General features: G+C 37.4%; 1 protein-coding gene across 1 annotated transcript in view; it reads left to right on the top strand.

The window, feature by feature from the left end:
- SGCE (sarcoglycan epsilon) overlaps window positions 1–21,976 on the top strand; it is a 40,340-nt gene extending 18,364 nt beyond the window's left edge. The window contains exons 2-11 of the mRNA XM_007425111.4: window positions 1,299–1,421; window positions 2,973–3,130; window positions 4,022–4,094; window positions 5,334–5,532; window positions 8,456–8,618; window positions 12,873–13,084; window positions 13,997–14,023; window positions 15,384–15,572; window positions 18,110–18,153; window positions 21,644–21,976. Coding sequence (XP_007425173.1) covers window positions 1,299–1,421; window positions 2,973–3,130; window positions 4,022–4,094; window positions 5,334–5,532; window positions 8,456–8,618; window positions 12,873–13,084; window positions 13,997–14,023; window positions 15,384–15,572; window positions 18,110–18,153; window positions 21,644–21,660 — 1,205 coding nt within the window. The 3' untranslated portion in view covers window positions 21,661–21,976. The remainder of the gene's footprint in view (window positions 1–1,298; window positions 1,422–2,972; window positions 3,131–4,021; window positions 4,095–5,333; window positions 5,533–8,455; window positions 8,619–12,872; window positions 13,085–13,996; window positions 14,024–15,383; window positions 15,573–18,109; window positions 18,154–21,643) is intronic.
- The last annotated feature ends 379 nt before the right edge of the window (window positions 21,977–22,355 follow it).

The raw sequence follows: 22,355 nt of genomic DNA, 5'->3' as shown, positions 1-22,355 counted from the left end.
AAGAAGTTTGTGAAATGTTGATGCAAGCATAGATGATACTATAAGCATTGATATGATGTGGGTAAAAATCAGCATTTCATTTGATATTTGCACATTTATGTGGAATCACTGAGAGATAATGTGTGTCTTTGACTACCCCATTGGAATCAGTCCATACATGACTGATTTTGGACTGATTCTACCTTGCTCTCCTATGAATACAAACAGTTTTAAATTAATCACACTTTAAACACATATAGGTAAATGTAAAACAGTTCAATGAGAGTAAATGTTAAAGAATGTGTTCCCATTAGACTTTTTATTTTTAAAGAGTTCTTCACAGATTTTTATTTTTTTTATAAAACTGCATTTTGGTTTTTTTTAATTTTATTTAGATTTTTATGTATTTAAAAGAAAGCAAAGACAAGAAAAATAATAGAGAAAAAGGGAAGAAATAAAAGCAATATAAAAACTATATCTAAACTTCTCATACATATACTGTATATTTGTATATGCAATTTACAGTTGTAATAAAGGATAACCATAGACTTTTAATGTAGCTATGCTTATTATTCATACTGATTATAATGCAGAGGCAGGCTTAAAGATAGTGGGTGTGTATGCCCCATTAGGTGGTAGCGACCAGAACTGTGCCCCCCAAACACTCCCTCAACCCAGCTGCCTTTGATGAGCTGGGACCTTGAAATTAACAAATACAAGACTCTCCATTGCATCTGTTTCCAGTTTACCTAATATAATTCCTGAAAGATTGAAAATATTGCTAAAAAGGGGATTGTGGGGAGTAAGGAAACAATATGTTAAGCCATAAATTTTAGTATTCAGAGGCCTTCTGAAAGTTCTTTAAAACAGAACCCTCCCTTTGTTCTGCTTCTCTGTGTTACTTTTAACATACTAAGACTGTTGTAGCAAGCTTACTTAGAAGTAAAATCTATTGCAACAAGACTTATTTCACAGTAACTAGATAAATTGAGACATATGATGAAAACACTTTTCTTCTTTTTATCAAAATATTCTAAAAATGGTAGCTGATTTGAATTACATATATTACTACATAGAAACTGACTTGTGGTAAATCACTTCTTGGGTTTTATATCATTAAGATAGAAATTCTAAATTGTTTATTATCAGTGGCTACATACATGAAGAGCTGTTAAGATATCTAAAAAGGCAACAAATATTTTTGGGTTTATATTCCATGTCATCTTTTTCAGCTTGTTTTTAATAAGCATATAAAATCACTATTTTCCATGAATATGACTTTTTCATCTTGTGTCCTCTCCTGTTCTCCTGCTTTCCAGTGTATACAATTCTCTCCAAGGTGCATTCTGATCGAAATGTATACCCTTCTGCTGGAGTTCTCTTTGTTCATGTTTTGGAGAGAGAGTATTTTAAGGGGGAATTTCCTCCTTATCCAAAGCTTGGTAAGAAATGTTTACAATTATAAATGCATATAAAAGTGATACAGCTTCCAGTTTAAGTTGTCTTTGTGGAGGAAAAGAGATAACAAAGTGATATGCACATGAAGCCTACATCTGTTTAATCAGATGTAAGCTCCAATGAATTAAATGCACCTGGGTCCCTAAATTTGTGCTAGGGCAGGGGAAGAGGAGCCACTGAACCCAAGAAATCTAATTTGGCCCTAAATAATACCATATTAACAAACCAAAATAAAACTGAAACTTGTCCCATTGGTTTCAGCATACCTAATTTATGCTACATCCTGCTCTGTTGTTGACATTTTATAAATGCTGTATTATTTAAGGCCAAAAGAGGCACAAATGCTGAATATGAGACTTGTCATGTCAGATTTTTTTAAATAGCAGTTGTGAGGAGAGCAGAAAAAGGAGAGGGCTAATCCTTCCAAAAGGTAACACCCCCATCATTTTCTCCACAAAGCTGCTAGCTAAGGGCTTCTGGCAGCGTCTGTGTGTGTGTGTGTGTGTGTGTGAGAGAGAGAGAGAGAGAGAGAGAGAGAGAGAAACTTTATTTCAGTCATTGACCAATAAAAGTACCTTTTATAAAACAAACAAAGCAAAATTATCCCCTCACATCAATAACTGTTAGCAACCATTTGTGGGTGAAGCTTACACATAATGTAGCAGAATTTTGCTACATTTAGGGAAATACATTTATCTTGGTTGTTTAACAGGTAATTTATGTAAAAGGGGGATAATATCCCTGTAGAACTGACAATACAAAAGAACATGGGCTGTGGTTTCTATGGCACCCGTGTCACTGGGGCAATAGAAAGGGAGGTGTGAAAAGATTAAATGTGCTAGAGTCTCAGTAAAAATGGCATTGTTAATTTTATATAAAAATAACCTCTCTCTTTCTCATAAGATTTATAACTGACACATTTAGCATCATGAATCTTCTGGCCTTTGGGCTAACAGCAAATGTCATGAATGTAGCATTAAAAGCCTGCTGTTTTTCTTGGGTATCATCTCTTTTCCAATTTGCATTTTTTTAAAAAACCAAAGTATCTTCACTGTTGTGAAACATATTATTATTCTGATTTCTATGAAATAAAATCAGACAATATAACAAAATTAACAGAACTTTCTTAACACATTTAATGCTTGTTTGTTATTTAGCTATAAAGGAACACAGCAAAGCCTTCACAGTTAATGAAACAACCTCATTTAAGCTGCAGTACCCACTTATTTAGGATTCAGCCCAATTGAATCCACTGATATTAGAATTTATGCAGGATTAGGAGTCATTGGTGGTTGCTGAAAATTACATTTTTAGGAAGACAAGATCACACAACTGTACTGTTGGCCAAAACTAAAAAAACTATGCCTATACTTTTTTGGTTTACTGTGAATTCATCACCATAATGAAAATAGGAACTAAATTATTGTGGATATAAATAGGAACTAACTAGTAGGAATTTACCATTGGCATGAGCATAAAAGTATGCTGTTCAGATGGTGGAACTGTATGTTAACATGGCTGTCTTATTTATCCAGGTGGGATAAACAATGATCCCATAACATTTAATACAAACCTAATGGGTTACCCTGATAGACCTGGCTGGTTGCGCTACATCCAAAGAACACCATATAGTGATGGTGTGCTATATGGATCACCAACTATAGAAAACATGGGCAAGCCAACTATCATTGAGGTATTTACCTTACAGAATGTTTATTTCAAAAATGCATTAGACATTTTGACACAAACATACTATCAGAGATAATGGTAATGGTCTAAACTTGCATCCCACTAAAAGGAAGGGACAGCATTAACAGCTGGAAATTACATTTGAGTACATATTCTATTGAAAATAATTGTTCTTAAATGCAGAAATACTGAGCTGTTTTCAATACTATCTGCTTTGATGCAAGAACCACAACACTGAAAGGGGACTTTTTCCAAGCAAGTGGATAAAGGATTGTATCTTAATATAATTTTTCATGTATTGGAGAGCAAATAAAAAGCATATTTCTCAATAGAAATTTTAAAAAATCATATCCTTAAAAACTGTCATCTTCTAGATACCATTAATACCTTTGTGTTGCTTATTAAAGGCCTTGCAAGATAAGTCCCTGAAATCTCTTTGCAAAAGTGGCTAGATAGATATATACAATGATTCTGGGATTCATTGTAGGTAGTCACTTTAACTGATATTGATGTACATCTTGGTGCTATATAATATTGGAATGCCCCTTAGTTCTCAAAGTTTCTTCAGTCATACTATAACTGAAAGGAGACTAGGACTAGCTCCCCCCCCCCGCCAACATAGCCTGTTTCTCTCGTTTTCTGTTCTTCAATAAAAAAACATCCCACAGATTTCTCATCACCTAATTCTGGCTCTTCTGAACATCTTCTGTTTTATATACATGTATGGCTGTATATCATACTGACCCCCCCGAACACTAAGAAGATTAAACAGAAAAACAAACTGCCTCTATTATTATATTTGCAGCAAATTTAAGAGAACTCTGATTATTGTTTACCTTTTTATCAATTAAGAAATGTAATAGAATTACTGTTTTACTTTTTTTTCCATTATTAGATCACTGCTTATAATAGGCGTACCTTCGAGACAGCAAGAAATAATTTGATTATTAATATAATGTCGGCAGAAGGTATGTCATCAGGAATTATCTCAGCATTTTGGGTGATACAGCTGATAAATAATGTGAAGCAGTTAAGTTGTTACTGAATAAAGACAGAAAAGCATTGAGAGAAAGATATCTGTCACTTTTTCTTGTCTAGTTAATTTCATTTAAACGGATGTTAGTAAGTTAGCTACTTTAAAGAGGACTGCTTCATAATCACACTGAAATATCGGCATTGTATTTGAACAGTATATTGTAACTTTTATTGTAAATTGCTTAGAATGCAGAATAGTACCTAGTTAGCTATATGCAGCTTCTGGTAATTCAAGTGACTAAAACAGATAAAAAGAACCCCATTGTCCAAATTTATGTGCACTTTAAGGCAATGTTAACTCAAAACATTTATGATGAGCGATTAAAGGATATTTTTTTCCAGTCCAGAAAAACTGACAGTGAATGGATTCCAGCTAGGATGCTTCAGAAATTGAGAGCTGGTAGACATGAACAGCTCACCAATATGTTGATGGAAAGAAAGGATGCTTAGCATATTCAAAGTATATAGGTCAGAGGCCTGAGAGGGCCTTCTGACACTCCCTAAGCATTTTTTTCTTTAAATACTCTTTCAGTTAAAACAAAAGGAGGAAATTGGGGTAGAAGGGAACATTATGGAGAGGAGGGGCTAGTGGAGATGGCAGAAGGCATTCTATAACATTATTCAATACTCCACATGCATATCTTGTCCAAAAAGGTTAGGTACCTCTTCTGTACTATATTACTAGCATAGCCATTTGATGGCAGAATGATCCCGTATTAGGACCACATATAATTACAAACCATGGTTTCACTATTCCTGAGCCTTCAGTTTATGCATCTGGATTCCCTTCCAAAGTTGAATACACTCTGGTTTCTTACATCCAAATTATGCAAATCATGGCCTATCTCTAAATAAAAATGATGTAGTGAGTTTTCAATATTGGATTGAAGCAAACTGAGTAAATCCAGAAGAAAATTGAAGTGACAGAGTAGAGAAAAAGAGCCTATACCCCAGAGGTGCCAGCAGGAATAATCAATCCATGTTTTCCCATTATGGGATGTAGACCTCCCAGTCTTGTAACCATGCTTAAAAGACTAGGCCTTTCTTGTGCATGTTTATATTTGATCATGCAGATAAAAGGACATAGTGCTGTATTTCTGACTTACTACTCCATCTCTTTCAGTAAATTTGAAAAGTGTTTAAGACACAATTACTTTTCTCTTTGCAATTAGATCTTCTTTTACCATATCAAGCAGAATTCTTCATTAAAAACATGAATGTAGAGGAAATGTTGGCAAGTGAGGTTCTCGGAGATTTCCTTGGAGCCGTGAAAAATGTGTGGCAGCCTGAGCGCCTGAATGCCATAAATATTACCTCAGCTCTTGATAGGGGAGGCAGAGTGCCCCTTCCTATTAATGACATGAAAGAAGGGTAAGATGTTATATTTCTGTTAGCAAGAGCAATTATTTATTGAACAGTTTAATATCCATTAAAATTGTATAGTGGAAAGATTTTTAAACAATTCAGTAAAAAGCTATAATGCATCTGGACTAACCTACAAGGAATTCCGGTTTCAGGAATCTAAACCATCTCTCTCTGCCAGAAGGAATGATTCTCCAAAGCTTGGGGATGCAGGAAGGAAGGACATGACGATTTTAGTCCGCTTCAGGATGATGCTCTGCCTTGGCGTGAAGCTTGACTCCAGAGTGAATGGGCAATTCAGGGAGGTTTTTAATTGTCCTGAGGCAAGACAAACATTTCTAACTCAGTCTGTCTCCAGTTCTCTGCAGAACCCTGTCTTCAGCCTGTAGTTTGGGAGCTCATTATGCTGGCAAAGACAGATCTGCTTGCCAAGAAAGAGTGAAAAAAAAAGTAGAATAATACCTAATATAATTTATTTTTGCAACTTCTTGGTGAGGAAGGGTGGGAAGGGAGATAACTGGTTTCAGAGATCAACAGTCCTGTCTTGTCCTTAAAACTGTACATTATTCAATTTAATATTCATTCTGTAGACCATAAGAATGTCCCCTTTATAAATAATATTAATCCCTATTCTTAAGTCAGAACTTCCAATCAGTTCCCCAATTGCAGCCTTGTGGATGGACAGCAGGAACATGGAATGTGGAGAGAGAAACAGACAAATGTCACTATAGTCATACTTCATTGCCCAAATTCTCTTTGGAGCGGTTCTTCTCTAATTGGGCTCTCTTGTGAGAACAGCTTGATATCTTTTTGATCCTCTTGCAGGTTCTTTTATTTAACCATCTTCTTTCTCTTCTCCCTTTTCTTCCACAGTAATCCAGAACTTAGTTATTTTGCTTCAAAGCAATATTTTTTCAATTGTATTAGATTTTACTTAATCCTCTTCATTTAATTAGCTCTTCCACAAATCATTCATTGATTTGTTTAGTTTTTTGTTAATTATTTGAAAATGCTGGAGTTGACTGTATCTGCCTTTTTCTTGTCTTTTGGCCTTGTAATCAGTATCCCATGTTACATTTATGCCCTACTGATACGAGAGTGTGTCTGCTGCATGTGTTAAGATGATAGGCAGTGGTCAGTCCAAATGCCTATGGGAAGCAAGGCATGTGTACATACATCTTTCTCAAAATGTTTTTCTGCAGTGCTTAAGGGCTGAAATTAAGGATTTGCTTTTAAAGCTAGCCACATGGGACTTTGTTAAAAATTTCAAACAACAGCTAAACTGTGATACGAGGCTTTTTTGCAATTTCATTCACAGTGTAAACATTCTCCTCTAAGAAAGTTGTTTCACATTTCTCCCCATGTTTTTTTTTCCTTGCATATCTAGGTTATCAGATGTGTATGAACCTCTAGTTGTTGGTGCAATTAATTATTTATTTTATTCATATTTTTAAAGAATATATTTTAATGGTTTGGAACAGAGATGGTTGATCTGGGCCTCTCCAGATGTTGTTGAACTGCAGCTCCTGGAATCTCTCACTCTGGGCCATGCTGGCTGAAATAGATGGGTCAGATTCTTGACTACCAAAAGTCCCTACCACTATTTGAGGGAGGGGGGTAGTTCAGTAATACATACTGTATTGTGATTATGGTGCTGGACTAAGATAGGAAAACACAGATTCAAGGCCATATGCCACTGTGGAAATGCGCTGGTTAGCTTTGGGTCACTCTTCTGAAGCCCGGTCTACCTCACAGAGTTGTTCTGAAGAAGAAATGCAAGGAAGTCCCCATGAAATCCATCTTGATTTTCATATATGAAAGGTGGGTTGTACAATAAAATTAAATAACAACAACAGATATTCCTCTTATTTCAAAGCCTGTTTTTCTCTCAATGTTAAAAATGGTGTCAGGAAGGCTGAAACAATTGGGAGATGGCATAGCGGGGGACTAGAATAAACACAAACCTTCAAATTTATGAGAAAAGGATAGATGTAGGAGAAAATGAGCCTTCCACTATGTCCTAAAATATGGAGTAATGTTAGCTCTACTTGATCTAAATAAAATCTCACCCATTTCTTAAGTAGGAAGGAAATAATAAAGCAAAAGAACAAAATATACTAGGAAGACAATAGAAAAATGTGAATATCTTTCCAGCTACACAGTGGCCCTGCCATGAGCACTTCAAATAATGCAGTAGAATTGGTCTCCTAAGGGCTTTTATATAATAGGTGAAATCCAGCATAATGCAATATAATTCCTTTTGTCTTCTTATGGCCCACTCCATGACTGCAAGGAAGAGGGCAATTTGTCTGCTTTCTGACTTCTGATTATGGAAGAAATTGATAATGAACAGACAAATGCAGCTGGATTTCAGTTTTTTTTATGCATTCCTTGCTTTTCTATCCTTCCTTGATAATTTCTGGTGTATGTCCTTTAAAGCTACTCACCAGTTTGGAGCTGCTGAAAACAGGCTGAGAAATAGGAACTTAATATGTTATTAACAAACCTCACACTTAAGTGAGTTAATGTTTTAATGCTTTTATTTTTGCAAGCAAGCAGAGTTTACATTTGATTCCTAAAGATACTGATTCTTTAGCAGAATATTTTTTTAAACAATGTTTTGATTTGAGTATGCTCTGTTTTCAATCTTAAGAAAATTTATATTTGCTTTCAGAAAGTGTTTTGGTGAAATTGCAAAGCATGTTTTTATTTAGTTTACTCCTTTTATGTACCTGCATTTGATAAAGCTACATTAAAGACAATATTTTATGCTATTATTATTAATCTTGTATGAATAACTTGCATTAGAAAACAGTGGTAAAAGTGCTAAGACTGGAAGTCCTTTTCATTTACAGAAAGGAATCCTGGGATCCAGTTGATTAATTTAAAGATTGTCAATGACCATCCTAAAACTGTTGCCATTTCTTTTCAGTGTCTATGTTATGGTTGGTGCAGATGTTACATTCTCCTCGTGCTTACGGGAAGTAGAAAACCCACAGAATCAGCTGAGATGCAGTCAAGAAATGGAACCTATAATAACTTGTGATAAAAAGTTTCGTACTCAGTTTCACATAGACTGGTGTAAAATCTCTTTGGTGAGTTATTGATTGGCAGTATTTTAGAAGACATAGCCATTTTATGTTTAAAATACCATTGGAGGGGTAGATTGTGCACATAAATTTTTGATCTGTGTGATGAACTTCATGGGGTGAACTTCTGTCACTTGCAGTGTTAAGCTCCCCCATGCCCTTGCTGGGACAATTTGTAGTGCTTGTCACCAGTATGCCTTTTGGTGACTGATGAAAATCTAGCTTATTGAAGAAAGCTAAACTGGTAATTTATTGTGCCTGTTAATTCTATGGTTATTCTGTCTTACTATACTATTTCATTATTTACATATTTGCTTTTAACCAGAGTTACTCTAGTAGAAGTAAAACAGATTTGAAATTTCTATAATACAGATAGTCCCCTTGCGAACTTTCGTGTTGCAAACTTTCACCAATACGAACAAGATGGACCCAGAAGTCAGAACCGGAAGCTGGGCCGGGAATCAGGAGAAGGGAAAGGGTTAGTTTGGAGTGTGCCGTAAACTAACCCTTTCCTGCCTTCTCCCGCCTTCCATTTGCACTGGACGTTTGCATTGGAGTTGGAGTTCCCAGAATGGGTTAGTTTACACGGCGTGCTCCATCACTGGGTGAGGCAGGAGAGGGGGCAGTGGCAGAGGACAGGGGAGTGGGGGAGAAAATCTCATCCCATTGGCTTTTCCCTTAGTCCAGGGAGCGACCGCCACCTCTCCTGTCTCACTCACCTGACGACGCATTGGCAGCAGAAGATAGGGCTCCTCTGCCCACACCACTGTCCTGGCTCCTGCTTCCTCCTCTTTCTTTTACTTTTTACTTGGTTGGATTTACAAACAAAACAGACTTATGAACAGCCTCTTGGAACGTAACCTGTTCGTAAGTAGGGGACTGTCTGTAAATGACTTTGATGACAGTATGTGAAAACAATCAGAGAAATAATTGTACATAGACACAGACATATGCATGTAGAGTGCGTAATTTCTTTTTTAAAAAATCCAGGGTTCATTCCTAGCATCTCCAGGAGAAATACAGTACTGTTGGTCAGGATCGACCAGCCTCCTTTAGCCCATGCTGTCAGGGGTGGAATATACACATTGATCAAAAGGAGTTGACACCTTAAATTGAAGCAGTGCTGCCATTGCATGTCATTCTAATGACTGTAAACCAGTTACCTAAGTCTGTAGAAGTTAAAATCCCTAAGCCCCTGCAAAGTCTCCCTTGACCGACTCCAGGCACTGCTTCCAATATGGTTGCCCTGAATCCCTGTGAAAACAATTCACCCATGTGTCATGTTTCCTAAAAAACTCTGACATAACTGGAGATGCATGCCAGGAATTATGGATCCTTATTTTTTGGCTTTTTTAGCCTGCAATATTCCAGGATGTAAAAGCTGGGAGTAAGTGTTCAGTTTGAGCAGGCAAAAGTGCTACTGTAGATACAGTGGGGCAAAAAAGTATTTAGTCAGCCACCAATTGTGCAAGTTCTCCCACTTAAAAAGATGAGAGAGGCCTGTAATTTTCATCATAGGTATACCTCAACTATGAGAGACAAAATGAGAAAAAAAATCCAGAAAATCACATTGTCTGATTTTTAAAGAATTTATTTGCAAATCATGGTGGAAAATAAGTATTTGGTCACCTACAAACAAGCAAGATGTCTGGCTCTCACAGACCTGTAACTACTTCTTTAAGAGGCTCCTCTGTCCTCCACTCGTTACCTGTAGTAATGGCACCTGTTTGACCTTGTTATCAGTATAAAAGACACCTGTCCACAACCTCAAACAGTCACACTCCAAACTGTACTATGGCCAAGACCAAAGAGCTGTTGAAGGACACCAGAAACAAAATTGTAGACCTGCACCAGGCTGGAAAGACTGAATCTGCAATAGGCAAGCAGCTTGGTGTGAAGAAATCAACTGTGGGAGCAATAATTAGAAAATGGAAGACATACAAGACCACTGATAATCTCCCTCGATCTGGGGCTCCACACAAGATCTCACCCTGTGGGTTCAAAATGATCACAAGAACGGTGAGCAAAAATCCCAGAACCACACGGGGGAACCTAGTGAATGATCTGCAGAGAGCTGGGACCAAAGTATCAAAGGCTACCATCAGTAACACACTACGCCGCCAGGGATTCAAATCCTGCAGTGCCAGATGTGTCCCCCTGCTTAAGCCAGTACATGTCCGGGCCCGTCTGAAATTTGCTAGAGAGCATTTGGATGATCCAGAAGAGGATTGGGAGAATGTCATATGGTCAGATGAAACTAAAGTAGAACATTTTGGTCTAAACTCGTTGTGTTTGGAGGAGAGAGAATGCTGAGTTGCATCCAAAGAACACCATACCTACTGTGAAGCATGGGAGTGAAAACATCATGCTTTGGGGCTGTTTTTCTGCAAAGGGACCAGGACGACTGATCTGTGTAAAGGAAAGAATGAATGGGCCATGTATCGTGAGATTTTGAGTGAACACCTCCTTCCACCAGCAAGGGCATTGAAGATGAAACATGGCTGGGTCTTTCAGCATGACAATGATCCCAAACACACCGCCTGGGCAACGAAGGAGTGGCTTCGTAAGAAGCATTTCAAGGTCCTGGAGTGGCCTAGCCAGTCTCCAGATCTCAACCCCATGGAAAACCTTTGGAGGGAGTTGAAAGTCCGTGTTGCCCAGTGACAGCCCCAAAACATCACTGCTCTAGAGGAGATCTGCATGGAGGAATGGGCCAAAATACCAGCAACAGTGTGTGAAAACCTTGTGAAGACTTATAGAAAATGTTTGACCTCTGTCATTGCCAACAAAGGATATATAACAAAGTATTGAGATGAACTTTTGATATTGACCAAATACTTATTTTCCACCATGATTTACAAACAAATTCTTTAAAAATCAGACAATGTGATTTTCTGGATTTCCCCCCCCCCTTTTGTCTCTCATAGTTGAGGTATACCTATGATGAAAATTACAGGCCTCTCTCATCTTTTTAAGTGGGAGAACTTGCACAATTGGTGGCTGACTAAATACTTTTTTGCCCCACTGTATTTCCAGAGAAAGTCTGGATCTGTTGCAACCCACAGCTTCTGCACTTTCATCGGCTACACTGGGCCAGAGTGCCCCCCAATAAAGCTGGAAGAGGAGTCTGCAAGAGCTTTTCCAAATTCTCAATTAACAGAGTTAAGCTCGTATTTCTAGAGATTGTTTGGGTCTTCAAAGAGAACAGATCTGGTGAAATGATCATATCTTCAGGGGATGTTACAGATGTTGGATGTCTTCAGGGGATGTTGGAGAAGGAATCCTAGCAGTTCTGCTTTTGCAGTCATCTATGGAGGACAGAGGAACCAAGTCAAACTGTGGGCAGCTGTTTCATGCACTGTAGGTAAAGTTTAGCAGAGCCCTGATTATAGCCCACTGTATATGTAAATCTGGGATAAGTTTATAGTTGCAGTTAGACTGCCTGACAATTGACTAGCGTGCTTTTTAATCACAATTCCTGGCTCATGGATAGGGAGTGCCCACACATAATGCTAAGTCATGATTTATAAATCATAATTTATTAAACAAGTCATGATAGCCTGATTTGTACATCACGCTGAAGACGAACAAACTATACTCTGGCTTAAATTTAAGGATGACAGTCCAGAAATCTAAAGAGAGAATCAGCAGAAGAGAGGAGAATGTACACTGGTTCTATGTGTGTATTTGTGTGTGTTTCTTTAATGCAGGCACTCTCAAACATTTCTGGGTAGTTTTGTCTTCAGTGAAATTATTTTGTTATGTTGTGTTGGGTCAAATATGTGAGTTGGTGTAGAGTACTTCTTTCTTGACTCCTTTTCTTGTTCAAACCACTGGTATGTGAGCCTCATGGAAAGAGTACTTACAAGAAAGCTATTCAGTAAACTGATTTACTGTAATGTTTTTGAACAGAACTTATGCCTTGTATTAAAGTGATTGGGCAGGTTACCTTATTTTGGCTTCAACAGTATTATGGCTGAGAAATTAAGTTTTTGTAATGGACCATAAGCAATATAACAGTCATTTGGTAAATAGACAAACCTTTTTCTTGTGTTAACCATTTTGTGAGAGTGCCAAATAAAGCAGAGATTATTACTCAGACTTCATCATCTTTCACCAAATTTCAAATATACTGTTTCCTAAAAGGTATGGGATAACCTGATTTAGTAAATTGCGCTCTCTCTCTCTTTTTTTTTTTAAGCTATTGCCTGCATATTTTTCCAAAGAAGTCTAAAATGTTTTTTGTACTTTTGGTATCAGGTTGATAAAACACAGCAAGTTTCTACTTACCAAGAAGTGATCCGTGGAGAAGGCATATTGCCAGATGGTGGTGAATATAAGCCACCTTCTGAAAATCTGAAAAGCCGAGATTATTATTCAGACTTCCTCATTACTTTGGCAGTTCCCTCTGCAGTTGCACTGGTGCTTTTTCTAATACTTGCTTATATTATGTGCTGCCGGCGAGAAGGAGTGTGAGTACTTTAATGCATTAATACATGACTCTGCATTTTTGTAAAATTATAAGCACGCAAAAAGAATATTAGGTTCAGCTTAATTCAGTTCATAAAAATAGTACTTCATATTTTCTAAAACTTGCAGTAAAATGAAATTGCTACCATTATCTTTTGAGCTAGCAATCTTAATTTGTTAAGAAACTGCAAAACAAGAAATCCATTTTAAAAAAGAAATTTAACATGTCTAATTTGGAATTAAAAGTAGGAAAATGTCTTTCTAATATTAAAATAAACTTTCTTGAGATTGTGAACTGAATTTTAGGATGATAAAAGCTAAAAAAGTATTGTTAGAAAGCAGCAAGCAACATATCATCAAATCCATTTTTTATTGCAGTCATAGACCAGCATAAGGAAGCAACATATTCCTCTTCCATTTTACATGCACATGTTCTGGGGCCTTTTTAGTCCAGCATCTGTCCTGCATATTCATGTCTCTATATCTGTGTTTTTCCTCTTTTTCATTTCTTTCTATGCCTTCACCCATGCCTCCTCATAAACCTGTGGTAAATGCTCCTAAATGACATGAAACAAAGGTCATGATTCAAGCCACTTGTATGAATGCAGAAGCACACAACTGCAGACCTAACTGAAGTGTTCTGTGAAGGGTCGCCACTGCTGGTCCCACAGTTGAAAAGGGACCTTCTGCTTAAGGGCAGCTTGACTGGTGGCGGCTGAAGCTGCTGTGGCAGCTCTTCAGAGGGCCATGCCATTTTCTGGCTGTGTACCTTTTTCTATGGCTTTTTTGGATCATGACCCTGTTGTAATAAAGGCCAGCATTTCCATATCATTCCTTGTTTCCATCAGCGCTTAGAATTAAGGTTCCAAATATCAATGCTATTATTTAATTCATAACTTTTGTTTTATTTTTAGGGAAAAGAGAAACATGCAAACACCAGAGTAAGTGTCTTCTTTCCTGTTATTTTTTCCCCATCATTTAATTTAACCATTTGCTGGATGCTCATCATGCTTCATACATGTATACCATTTTCATTGTCATTACCTTGTCTTCCATTGCCAAGTTAGCTGCTTTGAAAAAATACAGTCATAAGGAATTGAGTAGGTCAAAATAAAAAGGGCTAAAAATTAATAATAAAATAGATTAAAAGCAAAATTTGTAGTTCAGTGTTTTGAAATTACTAACTTTATATCTAAAGGCAGTCTTCCACAACCTGGTGCCTTGCAGATTTGCTGGATTACAGTTCCAGGATTCCTAGCCAGCATCCCCTTGCTAGCTGAGAATTCTGGGGGCTGTAATTCCAACATATATCTAGGGTACCTCATTGGGGAAGGCATTTATAAGATAATTAAAAGACTAAAATTCCATTTTGTGAAAGGAGTACCTTAAATACAAAATGTTCCTTCTTTGAATAACAAAGAAACACTTATCAAACAAAAGCAGTAATATATGAGCTTGATTATGGAATAGACTTCTGAGATTTAATAGCAGGTAGGAGGAACCTCTGTCCCTCATAGTGTTGCCAAATTACAAATTCCAGCAAAATTGGCAGAAGAAAGCTGGGAGCTGTAGTTCAACCTCTGAAAGGCTATATAGATTGCTCACCCATCTAAAACAAGAAGGGGGAATTTGTCCTCTCAGTGTTGCTGAATACATCTCCCAGCATTCCTTACTGTTAGCCATGCTGGCTATGAATGATGGAAACTGTAATTCAGTAACATCTGAAGGACTAGTTTTATAATGTCAATTCTATAGCACAAATAGGCTAAACGGGACATGTAGATTATACTGAATCTATCAAGCTTTTCCCAGAAATAAAAATAAAAGTAAAGCCAAACTAGAAGTGATGTAACCTGTAGGACTGAATTTTAATCCAATGTTCTAAATAATAGCCATGTATTTTTATGATAGCCTTTCATCCCTTTAATTTTCTAGTAAATATTGCTCTTTACCCTAAGAGATGCTGCCATTGGTATCAGTGAAAGTTTCTTTCCTGGAACAAATTTCAGCTGTTTTGTGTAGGAGTGAGATATTAACCATGATGATCAAAAGAGTTAATTCCCCCACACACACTGTATATTGTCCCCCCTTTTTGGTTCTTATGCAGGAAAAAAAAAAGTATGTGCGTGTGTGTGTTGTGTGTGATTTCTTTCCCCCCAAAATAACATTGAGTAATATTTTTGATATAAATCATATATTTTGAATCTATTTGACAGTAATTTGTCAGATTATTTGAAATTATTTTTTTGCAGTACTCATTATGACAAGATCTATTTAAAAAAATGTTTCCTTTTGATCTAGCATTCAGTTGGTCCATCACAACGCAATTCAGAAATCCACAAAAGAACTTCGGGAGATGTCAAAAAACAGAGAGATAGCATGGCCTCTCTCAACACTTCCTGTTTTTCACCCAGTCACTGGTGAGATTGTACCACCTGTTCACCCAGACAGTTATGACAATACTAGCATGCCACTGATGCAAACACAACAGTAAGTATCAACATAGATTGCTTGAACTGAGGCATTTTAATTGAGTTTTGATGGAGATCTGCTGACCTTTTTCATTGCAGAGCTAGTATTAGGATGTTATTTTATAAGACAAAGTCTCCAGCCTAATCGTGGCCTCTACATGCATTGGAACTAAGCTCTTAGAATGTTGGCTGGGGATTCTGGATTTTATTCCCAGCTCCTCTAGAATGTGCAGAAGTTGGGAAAGGCACTTGTAGAACAACTTGGGCTTTGCATATAGAACACATTCTTGTAATTTACTTTTTGTCATATGTTTCCCGTAACAGTAATTTACCATTTTTAAAGAAAATGACTGAATATTATTATCCAGTTAATATGACCTGCAACATTTGGTAGTCTAATTTCATCCGTCTAAGACAGGGCTTGGCAACCTTCTCCATAGGGGCCAGAGGCCATGCCACTGCTGCCATTTTTTGGGGATGTGTTGTTCTGCCCATGCCGAGGCAGCTGGTGAAGCTGTTGCCAGAATGGCTGCCCAAAGAGGTGACAAGTGCTCTCTCCCTCTCTGTAGCAGGTTGAGTGAATATATTATTTTTTAGGACCACAGGCCAGATGATTTCAAGTGGTGGGCTCTCTCTGGCCAGAAGTTGCTGACCCGTGCTTTAAGACAATGTTTATAGTTCAAGAAAAACATACTCCCTCTCAGAGCTAGTTCCAGGGGTGAAAAAAAGATTAAAGAACATATTATTCCTCTTTCTTCCTGTTTTTCCAACATTTCCTTGCAGTATCGTTCAGAATTTCATGATACCAGACTCAGATAAATCATAGATGCAATCAGTAAGTGAACAACAAACTATGATGTCAGACTAGTTAATGTCCTAAAACAAGCCTGATTTATTTACTGACTTGAATTGAGGTAAGCCCCTCCCCACAAACCATAGCACAACAAGGCATTTGTTAATTGTGCATGTTAGTAATGGAGTACAACGTTCAAAGTGAGCACAAGATGGAAAGTGAAATATGATTGAGTGGAAACATATCCCTGAGAACAGAAACTTTAATTATGCTCATCAAACATTTTATATGTAGCATATTAAGCATAAGAGGCAAAGTTGTTCCAAAAGTTTCAGATAATTCAGGACCTTACTGATATATCCAAAATCTGTCCATTGTGAGCTTTGTAAAATAAGAATCAGCTAGGGTAGGTCATTTTTGCCATTCATAGATCTAAAGATTGCTCTAGAGGCAATGGATAAAACTAAATATAAATATATATTATTTTATTCTGCTAAATTCCATCTAGTGTTTTTTTTTTAAACGTTAGTGTAATAAGTCCAGAAATAAAAAGTCTTGTAAAATTGTAAGTTAATAAGCATACGTGATTTATTGATTAGGTGCCATCAAGTTGGTGTTGATTCTTAGGAACCACATAGATTTTCTCTATGACGATCTGTCCCTAACCTGGTCTTTCAGGGCTTCCAAGGGTATACCCATCACCACCATAACTAAGTCCATCCACCTTGCTGCTGATCATCCTCTTCTCTTTCTTTCCACCTTTCCCAGCATTAGAGCCTTCTCCAGAGAGCTAGGTCTTCGCATAATGTGTCTTAAGTAAGATAATTTGAGTCTGGTCATTTGTGCCTCAAGTGGGAAGTCAGGGTTGAATTGTTTGATGACCTATTTGTTTGTTTCTTGGCTGTCCGTGGAATTCTCAGTCTTCTGCAACAGATAGACACAGGTGTTTTTTGTTTAAGTTCCTTATTGTCTACAAGTAGAATGATACTTATCTTAAATATCTAGAGGGAGATTGCTCCTAACTTCAGTGGGAGATGAATGATAGTATTTCATCACTTCTGTTTGTTGAAATACAACTTTTGTTTGTTGAAATTCAACAAAGAGCTCTTCTGGCACCGTAAAGACTAACACATTTGGGGGACATTGATTTTAGGGATTAGATTCTACTGTATTTCATATGATATAAGGTTATTTTGAGTTGGCATATATTGATAATGTATTGATAAAGAGAAAAAATGATGTGTAAATAGTGAACCAAAAGCAATGAAGTGCAACGGATAGCAGGAGGATGATCACAGGATCATAAGATTTCCTGTCTTTTGAAAGAACCATTTTTTTTTTTTGCTTTATAAAAGCAGGTATGATAACTAAATTGACCCAAAATATGATTTTTATAAATCCCAATTTAAAACCATTTACCATGTATGATATAATCTTTTCCATTTGGAGGATTAATTATGATTGCATTAGGTTATTACTCTGAAATATGTCTAACTTCCTTTTAGACATATCATCATTCATTTTCTGCCTTGCAAATGTGTGTGTGTGTGTGTGTCTATGTGTGTGTGTTTGTGTGTATATGTATGTATGTAGAGGGAAACTGCCACTGTAACCACTTATTACTGTGAAAATAAATGCAATATTCTTTTGCTCTTCTTAAATCATTTTTATGGATTCTGAATTACATCACAAAGCAGAGCATTGGCATTTACTGTTTACAAATAGAATAGCATATTAAAAGTTTTTAAAATTATTATTTATAGGAACCTGCCTCATCAGACTCAGATTCCCCAGCAGCAAACAGAAGGTGATTTTTATTTTTTAAGTGAATATAAACTAGCCAGGTTATAAAAAAACAAAGAGGTATGCACAAAATTGAAAATGTGTTTTGTTTTGAAGTCAAACAAAATATTGTGTCCCAGAAGTTTAGTCAACCTGTTTTAGGCTGGCTATAGTTCAGATAAAACAAAATTTGGAAAGAAGTGTTTCTTCCAGGTTTGGTGAAACAAAACGTAAAATAGTTTTGGATGTTCTGTCTCTAGAAAACAATGGGATTCAAAACAAGCCTCTTGTTCTCTGCTGATCTTCTATAGAGATACAGAAAACCCCAGCTTTAGGAGCCATCCAGATTATCATCCTCACAACAGCAGCAACAAGAACAGTAGCAGCAGCAGCAACTAAACTACATTGATGATGGCTTGTTGAGTTTAGCCATGCTTGTGCACTCTGTGCGTGTCCTTTTGTGTTGTTGATTGTGGAGCTTTCAAAATATTTTTGAAGTTGAAGGCACTCACTATATACACAAAGCCTCCAGAATCTCAAAATAAAAGGAACCAAGAATGCACACACATTAAAAACACAGTCACCTAAACAGCAGGTTAACCAAACCAACCTGTACTGGTACTGTTTGTATTTTCATCTCTTGTCTGTGAACATAAGCACTGTAGTGCATGTGCATGCATACACACCTTTAATGCTATTTCAAGCATTACACCAGCTTATCTTTTGAAGGACATGCAACATCAACCCACTAACTTGAAGTCCAACTTCCATATAGAAATCTTTATAAAAAATAGCAGCAGCTTACCTTCTGGACAGTCAGGGCAAAGGCACGATGAGTAGGAAAAACAGTCCTCTTTTTCTTCAGTCTGGGCTGCGTGGTCTGCTGCTGGCCAGAGCATCATCTCTATGCTGCATGTGTTCGTGCTATGGATATCCTGTTTGACCCAAGTGGGTCAGCAGCAGTATCATTGGCCATGCGTGAAGATAAGTGGGCCATGCCAGTGAGTTGAGTAGGGTTGGGAGCTAGGAAAGGTGTAGTGGAGGGAATCTCACTACAGGGACTAGATGGTGCACGGACCAGATAAACTCACATAGACTTTCCTACAATGTAATCCTCAGTGACTGCTCAGAGACTCAATAATCCACATGGATCTCATTTAGTGCACATTTCTCAGGTGATGTGAACCAATATGACTTTCATACTGAGGAAATTAGTGTGGCCCAGGTGAGTTGGTGTCTCAGGGACAAGACTCACCTGAACCAGCCATATCTAGGCAGTGGACAGGCTGCTGGAGAGTAAGGGAAAGGGCTAGCCTTCAGCTGTTCCCCCAGTGACAGGTCAGGGAAGTCCAGCAAGGTGAGATTTATCTTAAGGAAGAGTAGTAGTTTTATCAAGTAATTGTCCAAGCATGAACCACATTAGGTATTACCATGTATCTGCTTTGGAAAATATCCTCCTGCTTGGATTGGTATTTGGTGGGGAAGAAACGTACTGCTAGGCAATCATTGCCGAATCTGGCCAAATCTTGACATTGGATACCTAAAAGTGGAGGAGAGTGTGATTGGGCCTACCAATAAGTATCCCATGAACCAACTAGGTCCTTAACTGCTCTGCTGCTGCTGCTGCTGCTGCTGCTGCTGCTGCTGCTGCTGCTGCTGCTGCTGCTGCTGCTGCTGCTAAAGGAGCCGTGTCTGCTAGATAGTCCAGCCTCATCCTCCTGGCCATGGCCTAGTCTTCTGTCCTTCAGCTGGGCCACTTCTGTAGCCATAACTAGAGAAGACAAATCATTCAAAAGATGTTGGGGACAGCAACATTTTGGAATGTATCCAAATTCAACCAGTCCTGTTCTGAATTCTATCTGCAACAAAACATCTGAAAAGTATGTTTCAATTCACACAGAGCATCCAAAATGGGCTATTGATTGCATGAATGTTTTGTGCAGGAAAGTTTTGCAGATCCCTATTACAGAGCTATTGCAATCTTTTTTTCTTTAATCCACTATTGTATATTTCCTGTACCATCATTCCCAGAGCAGAGTGAGAAGAAATGGGGAGATTTGCATTACTGTTAATTATCAGAATGCATCAAGCAGTTACGTTGATACATATAGAATTGTTGGTTGTTTCTGCCTTCTATCTAAAAATTGCAGGCAGGCAGACAGGCAGGAAGTTAACCTTTGGACGATGCAGAACATGGGGAAAATGTTTTGTTTTGAACCTGGAGGTTCACCTGAACCATTTCAGGTCAGCTATGGCTTGGCAAAGCCAAAACCTGGAACACTTGATTATTCGAGGATTTGGACAACACAAAATCCAGATGGGTCCAGTAAGGTGACATTTGTGCAAATCACTCCCTCTCTTGCCTCTGCAGGTCCCAGTTGTCATATTCCACTCACCCAGCTCCTATCCTTCCTTGCCTGAGCTGCTGCCAATGTCTCACCAGCCCCCATCCCACTAGCACCCACCTTCCTTTCTTTCAGCTGCAGTCAGTGTCCCAATGTAGCATATCCCACAGCCTGCTTACCTTTTTGATCTTCTGAGTGCCTTCCCTTTCCTCCCTCCCCATCTCCTGTGAGTTACTGAAGTTTTGGGCTTTCTACTGGCGCTTCCCTTGGAACAATACAGCCCCACTTCATCCTGTGCATGAAAGAAAACATCTCAGTTTTGGTTTGGGTTAAAGCTATGTGAATCCAGCTGTGTTGTTCAAGTAATGGTTCGTGCAAAACATTTTGCATGTACTTCATAAATGGCAAAAACTAGATCAAAGATTCATTTAAGTGGAAGAAAACCAATTGAGAGTGGCATCTTAAAGAGTAATTTATTCTAAGCTTCTATGAACTACAGTCTACTCCATGGAGCTGATGATGTGCTTGGTAACTGTCAATGTAGGATAATACTTCATGGAGCTGAGAAATCAGTGATATCTTCAAAAACTTATGGTACCGTAAAGCAGTTCATCAGTCTTTGAGGTGCCACAACACTCTAGTTTTTGCTGCAATAGGCTTTCAAAGCCATCCCTCTGGAAATTATGACAGGAATTCATTTAAGCGGGAGGTCTGTATTCAAATTTATTTGTTACTTTTATTACTGCTTTCGGGAACTAAAGGAGAATTTCGCATGACAACATTTCAAAGATTGGAGGCAAGTATTACATTAGTATTGCTTTGCTTTCTACCTGATGAAAAACAGTGATGAAAGAATTTATAGCTCATGTTGCTGATCTAGTTTTCAACAAATGTAGCCAGCATAACTAGTGGTAACAGGTGCTGGGAGTCATAGTCCAGCAACACCTGAGGAGCTAAAAATTCCGTCCTCCATTTTGTCAGTTCTATATTTTGTCTTTACTTCTATACATTCCAAATATTTAGTATTCTAAAGCTTGCTTAGAATGAAGTTCAATATATAGGTTTCTTATTTAAATCTGGTCAAGGTTCATCCCAGATTCTCCTACCTATAATTTAAACCTATATTAAGCTGACTTCTGATCTAATACATTTATGAATTGTCATTTACAGGTAAATGGTATCCCTGAGGAAAGAAAATTTACAGAAGCGATTAATTTGTAATTAAAACAACCAAGACAAGTGTTCATTTCTTTATTTTCTCCAATGACGCATGAATTTTTCTGGTGCATGCCTACCAAATATTCCGATGTCAAGTAGTATCACTTCCATATTGTTACCTGTACTGTATCTTTTTGTACTTCAGATATTTTCAATGAATTTGTAAAATACTAATTTTTATATTTGTGACATTAAAACATTTATAAGACATTCAGCTATTCATTCTTTCAATTGTATTCCATTATGTACAGAAGTACTGTACAAATAAAATGAATGTCAAATCCAGAGTAACTTCTGAATTGTTAATCAAAGTATTACTCATTTTTTTTGTACTGTGTAACAATGTCCAATATTCATATTAAGGTTTTGTTATTGTTATCAAGAAAACTGAAAAGTGAAATTAGAGCATGTTGCATTTTATTTAATGGAGTCGTTTTACAGGAGGTTTTGAACTATGCGTAATTCTTTTTGTGCCATGCTTTTGCATATGGAAATTGTTAAATCAGGAATCTACCAATACCAAGAAATTTCATTAAGCATATATTCTGTTCTTAGCACTAATCTCAGTTCCCTCTGTGCTACTATCCCATACAGTATTTTCAGAATGAAAATTGGTTTCTTCAGCATTACTACTCATTACTCCAGCTATATCTAGTTTAATGAG

This window comes from Python bivittatus, unplaced genomic scaffold, assembly GCF_059951505.1.
Source record: "Python bivittatus isolate LINGU-HERP-01145 unplaced genomic scaffold, Pbiv_v1 ctg000610_np1212, whole genome shotgun sequence".
Lineage (NCBI taxonomy): Eukaryota > Metazoa > Chordata > Lepidosauria > Squamata > Pythonidae > Python > Python bivittatus.
Note: the sequence above shows the minus strand (reverse complement) of the source record. Positions and strands in the feature narration are given on the sequence as shown.